General features: G+C 35.7%; 1 protein-coding gene across 1 annotated transcript in view; it reads left to right on the top strand.

Moving 5' to 3' along the window:
- The window catches only part of LOC121409172 (mitofusin-2-like), a 30414-nt gene extending 19179 nt beyond the window's left edge, over positions 1-11235 (top strand). The window contains exons 12-18 of the mRNA XM_041601019.1: positions 2027-2131; positions 3161-3263; positions 5915-6135; positions 6441-6578; positions 7211-7407; positions 8444-8578; positions 9975-11235. Of these exons, the coding sequence (XP_041456953.1) occupies positions 2027-2131; positions 3161-3263; positions 5915-6135; positions 6441-6578; positions 7211-7407; positions 8444-8578; positions 9975-10038 (963 nt within the window). The 3' untranslated portion in view covers positions 10039-11235. The remainder of the gene's footprint in view (positions 1-2026; positions 2132-3160; positions 3264-5914; positions 6136-6440; positions 6579-7210; positions 7408-8443; positions 8579-9974) is intronic.
- The last annotated feature ends 1514 nt before the right edge of the window (positions 11236-12749 follow it).

Genomic DNA, 12749 nt, shown 5'->3' with positions numbered 1-12749 from the left:
TGAAATCCGATCTAGGTAGATAAAAGATAATCCTGTTTGTAAACAGGATTTGAATACAAAACTGTTATTTTAAAGATTTTATGAGAATTAAAGGGGAATTCCAGGGGGGAAATGATTGTATCTGAATAAACAGAGTAAAATTCACCAAGCAGCAGCTGAAAACATCTGAGGCCAGTTTTGTAAATGATTTACAACTGTTGCCATTATGACATCTGCCATGTTAACAGGGCTCAGCAGCCAATCAGAATCAAGGTTACCTTGGTAGTTGCCATAATGGCGAAGTTACCATAGTTAAGACCTTTATGAAATGCTCAGTGAATATTTTATGAAGACATTAACAAGACAAATGTCATCACTTTATTATTTGATTTTAGCATTTTGTTTTAGTGATTTTACTTTATCTGTTCAAATCTTATATTTTCTGGCATGGAGCACCCCTAAAAAAGTCTATTCAATTCTGTCTTCATTTTTTTTCTCTCTCTCTCTCTCTTGTCTATTACCATTTTTTTTTTGGGGGGGGGGGTTGTATAACCTTAAGAAAGTTAATTTCCATTATGTTAAAATAGAAAATTTGAACAGGAAAGGATCAATAGTCATGCTTATACTCCCATGTATAGTCTTACATAACTTCTCAAAAAAAGTTTATGATTTGGCCCCTCAAAAGCATATTTCAGTGACAGAATTCAGTAGTCAAATAGTCTGGATAAGGGATTCAAGCAAATTTTACCCTATTTTAACTGGGCTATTTCAGACCAAGATCTCAGCAGCTGATCATGCGATCGCCACAAAAATTTGCAAGCAAGTAGAGGAGCCAGATGTAAACTACAAGACTGTATAGTAAAATTTGCAAAACATAAATTGTTTTTATTTTATATTAAATATGGAAGTAAGCGTATGAAATTTGCTCTAAATTTTGTTTTATGTGGATGTTTTTGCCATTAACTCAATTTATATAGCTAGTAGAATGCTGAGTTTTGGTGAGACTATCAATTTTTACATTTCTAAACAAATATCTGCGAAAAAATTGCAAAAATATATTCAATTTCTTTTGTATTTTCTTGGTTTTTTTTATTTATGTATTTCTATTTTTTAATATTTGTTTTTTTACTGTTTTTTCCTATGAACTTTGTCGGGACCCTATTGTGGTCATAAATAGCATAAAATAAATCTATTGAAATCAACAAAAGTAAACAAAATTAATAATCATACATTAATGATTTTTGGTTGAAAAACACAATTTGCATTGACTTTGTATATGGAATCCTCTTTTAAGCAATTTTTGGTCTGACTTGCACTTAAAAAATGTTGCATAATTTCAGGACCACATACATTGGTCTCAAAAGTTGCGCAGGACTTCAAATTAAAGCGAGCGTTGAGGTCAAAAAAATTTGCGCGACAGTGAGGTGATGAAATTTGTCGAGCATAATAAGGGTTAAGACCCGTCACATTTTCCTTTCAAGCATTGCGTGTGAATAGTGTTTGACAGGTTTTGGCACTCCCAGGTCACTCGCAATGGAAAGTATCTTGTTTGTAATTTACTCACAGTAATGCAGGAGGGCATGCAAGTCGGGTTTGCCCACTGGAAAGTTCTGTACATGTTCAAAATTTGTTGGAGGTTATTGGTTAGTTTTGATGCAGGTACATCCCATCGCCCGTTACTATCACAGATCAGTTTCCACATTCTCACACACCATCCACGCAGGTCACATGCAATTAGACAGTAATTAAATCCTTGTCTGCCCGTAGATAAACTTGTTGCATGCAGGAAAATCCCAGCACACAACAGGCTTGAACAGGGCCTTTAGGAACATTGTTTTCTCTACATTTCATAATGGCTTTCTATGAAGATATTGAATTATTTCTCCTATAATTATCATCTCTTTTTTTTCAATCACAAAAATGACCTTATCCTCTTTTGGAGTTGATTGATGGACTGTGTTTTATTATTATTGTTATTATTATTATTATTATTATTATTATTATTATTATTATTATCATTATTATTATTATCATTATTATGTTGTAGGTATCAGCTACCATGACAGATGAGATCAGAAGATTATCTCTTCTTGTGGATCAGTTTGACAAACCTTTCCATCCAGAGTCATTAGTAGTTCAGGTCTATAAGGAGGTATGTTACATTGTTTGTGTGTAAGTAGAGCAAGTGCTGCTGGCAGTGATAGATAAACCTTGATAGATTTCAAATAAGAGTAAAGGTGCAAATATGGATGTATTACTCCACATACAGTTTTCCTTATAGCCCTTAGTAAAGCTATAGGACACAAGTGGGGTGTCATGTGTAAACTATATATTTATGTTGAATATAAACATAGGCACTAAGTTTTTATATAGGATGTATGTATTTGAGTGGCAATATCTGGTAGAGTGCATTATTGGAGGGATGGAATGTGCTCAATTCAGGAAAATAAAATTTCAGCAGGGCACTCAATTTTTCTTTGGTTTCTAGCTGGGAAACCTATACTAGTAGTATATTATATGTTGCTAAGCTGGCAACCAAAGAAACAAAGTTAAGTAAGAGCCCTTTATCAGGGTGATAATCACTTTGTCCTAGCAGAAAAATCAGCTTCAGATGGAATGGTTAATGATATACCTTAGCTCTTCCTAGAGTATTATCAACAGTACCTTAACCTTTAAGATGAAGTAGAAGTCATCAACAATCTGATGACAATAGGTTTACCAAACACAGTGACTGAGAGCATCCAATTTGTAGAACATAGTTTTCTTATCATGTCATCGTAGATATCTTAATGATTAATTGACCACTTGGCTTTAAAAGCTCTAGCTATTCCTTTCCTATTGTATTTATGAATTAGCAACTCCATTGGTTATTTTCAATTTTGTTTCCAGAAAGAATTTACCAACTGCATTTGATTGAAGTCCCAATTTCTAATGATGATAATATTCAGTTCTTGTATGGCCCATATCACAACTAGTAATCCACGTCCAAGACACCATTTCATGAGAGTCTTCAGTGCTGACAAGTTTTCTTTCTCTGACAGTCACCATGATAATAGTCAGTGACCAGTCCCACTCTGCCCGTGAACACCCAAGGATTTTACTCATCAGATGATAAATGTTGATGCATCTAGCTCTTTTCTCATGCCTTCAATCACTTCTCTCTCATATGTCATTCTTGTAGGAGCTCCAGAAGCATGTAGAAGCGGGTCTTGGTCAAAACCTAGCAGCAAGGTGCTCAGCTAACATCAAACAATCAGTAGAGGAAGTCCAGACCCAGATGACAGGTTAGACCCATTCAAACAAAGTACCAACCCACACTCAAAGAGCATGTTGTTTAGGCACCTGTGTCTTTTAGCAGTAATCCCCATTGAAATGCACTAAGCAGCTTCCACAGCAGTTTTCATTTATTTCCCATTAATAAGTCTCTGATGAAATGTGAGCATTAGATATGAAAATGTGTTTTACAGGCTTTTTAGTTTAAAAATTATGAGGAATACACAGGTGTACGTAGAGCTGATCTGACATGTATTTCAGGGTAGGCCCTTGCTGAAAATCTGGGGGTACATGTTACCATCAATCTAAAAAAAAAAAACATAATAAGTCGATATGGCCGGTGTGTTTGATGTACCAAAACAATAATTTGTCTGCAAAAGTTGAAATTCATAAGAAGACAAAATGTGATCTGTAAGGATAATCATCACTCTTCCTACAGTAAAAATGTGAAGTTGTTTCAGCCAAAGAAACGTTTAAGCATTTATGTTTGACCATTACATACATACATACATTTAATATTTATATAGCGCTTTTCCATGTAAACATGCTCAAAGCGCTTTACAGTATCATATTATAATTATGTTGAATATTCTGCTCTCCAAGTGCTAACAATATTAATCAAATGGATATTACAAAGAAAATAAATAGGTCTTTAGTTTGTTTTTGAATAATTGCAGTGAAGGACATGAGCGGATGTTGATAGGGAGATTATTCCAAATACTGGGACCTGTGAAACCTATGCATTGTTGACCTTTCTTGGACTTCATTCTTGGGACTTGTAAAAGAAAAGGGTCTGTTCTAGAACGTAATGAATATTGACTTTGTTGAACTGGGGAAAACAGACATGATATGTATTGTGGTGTTAGGTTATTCATGGACATGTAAACAAGCAATGCAATCTTATATGTAATTCTCTTTCTTACCGGTAACCAATGAAGTTCTTTGAACAAAGGAGACACATGATCATATTTTCTAGCCATTGAAATAATACGAGCTGCACGATTCTGAATTCGTTGTAGTCTATCTAAGTCGGAAACATTAATATTAATCAAAAGAGAATTTGCATTATCCAGACGGCTTAAAACCAGTGAGCGAACTGCATGATGGCAAGCCTCATACGTCAACATTTTCCTGACCCTAGATATATTGTATAAATGAAAATTAAGTGTTTTACATAGGGAATTTATTTGATGAGTCATCGTCAGTGACGAATCAAATTGAACACCTAAAGTTCTGACAGATTCGGCAGGTTCAATGATAGCATCACCAATTAACAAATGAACACGGTCAGATAAATAGTGCCTAAGTTTCGGAGAAATTATCAAAAGAGACTCTGTTTTTTGTTCATTCAATAGTAACTTATTTCTTATCATCCATTCATTAATTTCCTGAACACATTTCTCAATCAAGGAAATGGCATTGCGAAAACTAGTTTGAGATTTGGGATCAAAAGAATAGTATAACTGAACATCATCAGCATATAAATGAAATTCAACACCATTGTTCCTCAGAATGTCCCCAAGTGGTCGTAAATACAAAGTAAAAAGCAGAGGCCCCAGTACAGAACCCTGCGGAACACCGTATTGCAAATTAACTGTATGAGATAAATGGTTACCAATTGATACTCTAAAAGAGCGGCCATCTAAATATGACTGAAACCAATTAAGTACTGTACCGGACAAAAAGAAGTCAGATTGCAATCGACGCAACAACACAGTGTGATCAATGGTGTCAAAGGCCGACTTCAGGTCAAGCATGACCATAATAACACCTTGACGGTTGTCCATTGCTAACAGCAAATCATGCTTGACCCGAAGTAAAGCCGATTCTGTACTGTGATTTGCTTTATAAGCAGATTGTAACCTTTCATGCAGACCACAATGATCCAGATGCGCCACTAATTGTCGCGACACAACTGTCTCAAGAACCTTTGACAGAAATGCGAGATTTGAGACAGGCCTATAGTTCCCTAACTCAAAAGAATCTAAGCCGGATTTCTTGAGACAGGGTGACACAATAGCTTCTTTGAACTTGTCAGGGAACACACCACTTCTTAGAGAAGAATTTATCAGTATCACAATACTGGGTACAAATACATCAAAGTTTACATTCAGACTATTGAGGGTTTCTTATATGCAAGCATACATCAGCATACGTAGTACATGAGGGCGAAGGCGATGGGCAATGTTACCCTTATGACAGCCCCAATAGCTCCTTAAATTCCCCCAAAATGCATGCTTTAGGGCGACTATTCTTTCTAGAGTCGCTCCAGGATCGGTCACAAAAAATATATAACATTATTGAGAATCAATATTCTATCTACGGCAGAATAACGATATTTGCCTTTTCTGCATAATTGCATACTTCCTCTAAAAAAAATATTCCTTAAAATGAAAGAAATAGCTATATCAAATTTCTGCAATCACCCCAATGTGGAAAAAAAAAAAGCCATTGAAAAAATAAATTTTCTGTCCTGGCAGACATCATGCTTGAGTGAACATTATATTCAAACCCTACCCTCTCCTTATTCTGTGAATTTCCTCCTGGTATTCTTTATTGAATCAAATAATTGCATGGGTTGTAGCTTATCAATTTCAAATATCTTTATATCCATTTTAAAGACACTGCTTTTTCTTAAACTATAATTCTTTTCTTCATCTAGAACGAATGTCAGCCCTGTTACCAGAGGACTCCAAGGAGAGAGTCGAGGGCCTCCTCTTCCGTAGGGACTTTGATCTCAGCTACCGCCTGGACTGCCAGCACCTCTTTGCAGACTTCAAGGAGAACATTGAATTCCGATTCTCACTCGGTCTCACTGCCATTATGAATAGATTTTTAGGACCAAGAGGAACAAGAGCTACTCTTGCTGGTCTCACTGGAATGGTATGTTTATATGCTTGAGTTTGATAGGACAACTTGATTCTACAGTTCTTATTTCTTGTTAAATTCCTGCGCAACCTTTAAGCCCTACATCAAATAATTATGATTTATAACCCTTACCTTGCACTGAAGCAATATGGTATTTTGGCCTTACCAAATAAAGGGTCATACAACATGTACTTCAAAGAACTTACAAATAAGTAAAGACTGCTTTTATTAATATGATGTCCTCCTTCCAACTTTACCCCAAGCATGATAATGGCATTGTGAGTACATTTGTAGTTATTTGATTTTCGTCATTTGTATAGGTGCAGCCAACCAATCTCCCTCCTGGAGTAACAGTCACAGAAGAACCTTCATCAACTGACATGACAGTAGCCATGCTGTCTGGCATAGCATCACTCTACTCAAGAACATCAGTTGGTCTTATGATTGTCACAGGAATAGTGAGTATCTATTCCAAACCATCTTTACTTCACTCCTTTTCTTTCGCCCTTTACTCTCCAAGTATATTGCATACTCTGTCCTCCTGAGTAGTGAGTTAATTATTATTTTTTATTATTATTATTATCTCAGCCATGGCGTAATTTCCTTCAGCAAGAAGTTTATCCACATTGTGCTGCACTCGACCCAGGTGAGGTGAATGGGTACCCGGCAGGATTGATTCCTTGAATGCATGAGCGCTGAAAGGCAGCTCGAGCTAAAGCCGGGGTAATAATAACAACGCGCCTCGGAATAGAATATTTCTAGATAGATGGCGCTATATAAATCCTTATTATTATTATTATTTTCTTCATCATCATTTTCGTCCCTATCACCATCATCTTACCGCTGCCATTAACTTCATCAACAGCAACATTATTTTTATCAGTCAGCATCATCATCCTTATGATCACTACCATTATAGTCATCAATTATCATTGTTATGACGATGATGATCATTATCTTTATTATGGTCTTTGGTATTGTAATTGCAATCATCATCTTTGACATCATCAAAATCATCACTGCCACTATCATCATCATAATCATTGTTCTCTTCGCGAGATATAACATTTTCTTTTATCTTCCATTCTAGGTATGGAAATCTGTAGGTTGGAGGGTGCTGGTAGTAGGGGGTGGTCTTTACGGTGTGGTTTACCTCTATGAGCGCCTCACATGGACAAACCGTGCCAAGGAGAGAACTTTCAAGAAACAGTTTGTTGACTATGCCTCGGACAAGCTAAAGCTTCTTGTAAGCTTTACTAGTTCCAACCTCAGTCATCAGATACAACAGTGAGTGGTTATCGAATACATGTATAGGTGCCCAAGTTTGCTTGTTCTTTAGCTCTTCTGTACTTAACCCTAATTTAACTGGGCTATTTCAGACCAGGATATACTGGGAGGAGGACTCAAATACCCCCCCTACCCCCCAGAACTCGGCTGCTGATTGCGGGATAGCCGCGAAAATTTGCACACACTTTTAAAAAACATTATTTATATTTTTTTATTAATTATGCAAATGTTTGTTGAAATTTGCTCTAATTTTCTTTTTGTGAATGTGTTTGTCTTTAAATCACTCTATATAGCTCGTAGAATGCTAATTTTTGGTGAAAATATCAATATCTCTTACAAATATATACAAATAAGTGCCTAAATATAAAAAATTTTCTATGTATTTTATTGTTTTTATTCTAATGCATTTCTTTGCATTTCAAACCTTTGTTTTTTTATTGTTTTTTCGATGAACTTAATCGGGAAGCATTTTGTGATCATAAATAGCATGAAATAAATCCATTTAAACCAACAAAAGTAAAATAATCATACATTTATGATTTTGGGTTTAATATTAAAAACACAATTTGCATTGACTTTGTAAACGGAATCACATTTTTGAGCAATTATGGGTCTGACAAGCAATTACAAAATGTTGCATTATTTCAGAACCGCATACTCGGGCATTGCAAACTTGGTCTCGAAAGATTCGCAAGACTTCTAAGTAAAAAGTCAGCGAGCGGTTAATCAAAGCGTCATGTAAAATCACAAAATTTATCTATTTCCTCCACATTTTACCTGTGTTAGTGCATTCACATTCAAACAAATTAGTAATGAATTGTGATAGATCCTTTTAAAGCTCAAGACATGTGTTACCAACATTTCTGTTGAATTGTATTAATTTTTTAAAATGTGCCAGATCATTTTGGCATAATCTTGTAGAAGTTTATAGATTTTGAAAAGCATCATCGCTACTGCACAGTGTTGCTTTTCCCAAACTTCCATTTCAGATTATTGGAATAGGAATTAACCATCAATCTTCCTTTTTTATTTACAGAGAGCTATCTGGAACGTTTGCTCGTCTTTCCCTTGAGGTGGAAAATGCTAAACAGAGCTTAGAGAAGGAAATTGTTGACATGGAGGTCGAGACTAAGAGATTAGAAGGCCTTATTACCAAGGCAAAGCTTATGAGGTAATATAGTGTATTATGATTGGGGGGGTTATGTCTGCATACCCACTATACTTAAAATATATATAATTTTCACTGATAATATCTTCATTACTTAGGTAAAGTCCATGAAATCAGATTGTATTATGGGGGCCGGAGGGAGGGGGGTATTTCTGTATACCAACATCACTTGAAAGTGAATCTATTTTCTTTTGAATTATGCCTATAATCAAGGCAAAGCTCATGGTAGCATAAAGGGGGGGGGGGTTTGCCCACCCATATTATGGATGGGCAGTATATCTGCACATCTATATCATGGGGGGGGTGAGAGTGGTATCTATGTTTTGGGGTAATTACTTAAATTCTATCACTCAAAGCATTCAAATTTAGAGCAGGTTTTATTCAGTGGATACACAATATGGTGTGCTAGCTATCGGTTACAGTGGACAGGCCAATTTCAATTAAACTTCGGGGCCGACATGGTAGGTGCAAACAGTGCAAATGTACTACAATGTGACTGTGTGTGTGTTGATCATCCACTTCACTGGCTAGTCTGAAAACTTTACCAAAAGCAGAGGAAGAATTCACTGAAAAACTATCAAAATTTCACAAGGAAATATACGGCAAATTTCTCTCCCATGGTCCTCAGCATATGCGAGCCAAACAGCGCATGCCACATTCATTTCGAGGCCAACTTTTTCCCATCAGGCATTGCGGATTTTGGCCTGTCCGCTGCAACCACTAGGTGGCGCACTGTATTATTAAAGGAAACCAAAGCCCAAGAAGAGAAGTAAAATTATTGGAAAGAGTAAAATGAGAGGAACAATTTAAAAAAAAGTTCATCAAAATCGGTTATGAAATAAGCAAGTAATGGGAGTTTAAAAACTCTTGTTGTACTGTCTATGGGCATCCTCAAATTGGCAAACGTGCTTCAAAAATGGCTGATTTTGTGGACAACACTCCTTTTGTTTTGTACACAAATTTTCATATTTTCCTCATTATCTTTCAAATTGCATCTTGCCTCCTTCTGAGCACAACATATGTCATGGGAAAATATAATCCACACCTTATATGTCAAGGTCAGGAGGAGATATGAAATATATAAAATAAAGGGGAAAATCTGAAAATATGTGTACAAAACCAATGGAGAGTTGTCCACGTAATCAGCCATTTTGAAGCATGTTTGCCAATTTGAGGATCCATATAGTAAGTACAAGACTTTTTAATCGTCCATAACTTGCTTATTTCATAGCTGATTTTGATGAAACTTTTTTTTAATTGTTCCTCTCATTTTACTCTTTCCAATAAGATTGCTTCTCTTCTTGGGTTTTGGTTTCCTTTAATCCACCAAATTCCATGTTGATAGGCTGTCTGAATACAAAATATACCCTATTACAATTTTTTTTTTTTTCTACTGCAGGAATAAAGCTGGGTGGCTGGACAATGAACTAGAAAGATTCATAGCACAGTATATTCAGCATTGACAGGAGCTGTTGCCATAGCAGCCCAAGATGGTACAACTCTGAGGAAATTTGATCCATCTTACAAATTAGACAACAATTTGTTACGAGGACGATTTCAGTTTCCTGCAAAGGAATGTTTAAATTCCCTGCTTAACAGACATGTTCATGCATTTTCCATCAATATGCCAGGTCCATATTTTGCATATTTTCAATTGGAGCCTCAGTGTATATTTGATAACTACATTCACCTGGTAAATTGTGCCATCATTGTTTCATGACTCTTATACTAAATTCTTGCATCTTCCCATTTTCTCCTTACAAAGGCAATGAAAAAATAAAAATATATCGAAAAAATACTACTTTTTCTGTTTTCAAGAAGAAGAACACCAATTAAATAGTGTGAACACTAACTTTAAATTTATATAATTTGGGCAGATAATATCTTCATTACCAAGGCATTGTTTAGTCCATTAGATTGATTTTCATGTTATTTCAAAATAGAATGATGAGGTCTTAAAACAGCAAGTGTCAAATATGTGGGTGTACAGTTTATATTTCAACACTAACAATTGCAGATTTGAATCATTTTGGGGAAATGATTATTCTAAACTATGTAAAGAGTTTCAATCTTTCGGTGGACTTCAACACAATATTCAATACTGAAAGCGCAGTACAATTTTGAGCAGTCTCGTCAAATACTATAAATGCACTTCATACCTGAAGCACAAATAATTCAGGAAATCTCTAATATTAGTTGTTGAATTACTTTGTTTGGAGTCTACCCTCATAAAAAAATTACTAGATTGAATTGTAAACAAGGATATTCCTTCTTGTATTTATTGGTCAGAAATTCAGGAATGTTCCATTTTTTTGCATTGAACTCTGATGTGATTTATATGTAGCATTATGCTGAACTTCAAAGATTTCTGAGGAAACCTAGGATTTTGAAGCTGAAGATAAATTGCCTCACTCTGCTCTTCTTTTTTTTACCAGACATGTACAAAAGAGAAAATCTTTCCTCCCTGACTATTTTCCCCAAAAAAAATTATGTTTCACTGGCATGACTGTGTAGAGAATTTCAATTTCACTGTCCTATTGTATCATTTTCTGATTATAAGATATACAGGTAACCCTGCCTAAGTCAGACTTGTGAGAATCACAGAAATCTGATTGACTACTGGTAATGAGAAATTCCATTCAGAAGAGGTGTATAGCACATTGTGCCCCTGGGGCCCGTTGCAGAAAGAGTTGCGTTTAAACGCAAGTCAAAAAATCAATCGCAAGTCCCAAATGCGCGCTGTTGATTGGTTGAAAATCAAGTTGCGCAAGACTTTAAGAGTTGCGATTGATTGCAACTCTTTCTGCAACGGGCCCCTGGTCTGAATATTGTTTTAATATATGTAATTAGTTGACATTCAGAAGACAACTTTGGCAGACTTAAATGTATGATGTAACTCAGTCTAGACATGATTTTTATAGCAATAGAACACTGGATTTTCTTGAACAGCAATTTTAAAAATTCTTTGCAGTCATGCCTCTAATACATAGGTTTGTTGGATTTTTTTTTTTTGGGGGGGGGGTTAAGTCTGAAAGACATATGCAACCCCCCTTCACTCCTTATTTTCTTGCCAGATATTAGCAGAATCAATTATATTTAGGAGCCTAGCTCTACTCACCTAGACTGATCAGTGGTATATTATTTACTTTTGGTTTATTCAGAAAATCAAATATAGTTCCTAGAGCCCACACAGGTGCAGACCCAGGCAGATTAGACACAATAGCATTTTGGGGGCCGTATTGTTTGTATATATATCTGGCCTCCCAAAAACTATTGTATCTTACCTGGCTGGATCTATGTTCGAGCCCACAATGCTAAGATTGATGGTACAGATGATCTATACAAAGGATTACATATATATGTATTAAAAATCAACTGTGATCAATTGCTAAGTTTTATGTAATAGGGCTCTTGTGTACAGTTTGTTGTACATTGTGTAAAGTCATTTTTTCAGTTTATGTTGAAATGCAGAATTAATGATCGAATAATGATAAGGGAGAAATGAAGAATTACCCAATGGTAAAGATGCTTTGGATTAACTACTTGGTCAGTAGGAAAAGAAATATTACTTTTCTTCATTGCAAATAAGGTGACCATGTCATCGCTTGCGTTGGTTCAGAAGTGGCTGAATGATCTAATGCTATTATGACACTTCCACAATGTTTAGCCCTGATTGGAATATCACTAATTTGCGCATTGAATCCTGCCATGTCGTGTCATGTCGTGAAGTATGCGGGCCAGTGCGGGACAATGCACAAAGTGTTGTGCCAAAATTTCGGGATTTTAAGAATTTTGGCTCGTAAAATTTTGGGATCTTTGTGAACTATTCATAAATTGTGCACAAATTTTTTTGAGCCAAATCATGCTGATGCATATCATGGCGCAAGTGGCACATATTTCACGTCTAGTTTCTGTTCCAGACACTGGCCAGAACTTAGGCATGAATTATGATCCAATCGTGCAATGCCAAAACCCAAAGTGGTGTAAATGTCAGCAGCAAAAGGTACATTAGTTCAGTTCATAAAGGCATTCATGTATTGAACATAAAAGATTTCACTAGAAAACAGTGGATTATCAGTTAATCTGAAGTTGGAATATATGTTGGAAAAAATTGTGAGCCTAGTCCTAGGCAAAAAATCAGCATGGTATACGAGTAGATTTTTTTTTTCTGTAC

Source organism: Lytechinus variegatus, chromosome 2 (genome assembly GCF_018143015.1).
Source record: "Lytechinus variegatus isolate NC3 chromosome 2, Lvar_3.0, whole genome shotgun sequence".
NCBI classification, from domain to species: Eukaryota; Metazoa; Echinodermata; class Echinoidea; order Temnopleuroida; family Toxopneustidae; genus Lytechinus; species Lytechinus variegatus.
Note: the sequence above shows the minus strand (reverse complement) of the source record. Positions and strands in the feature narration are given on the sequence as shown.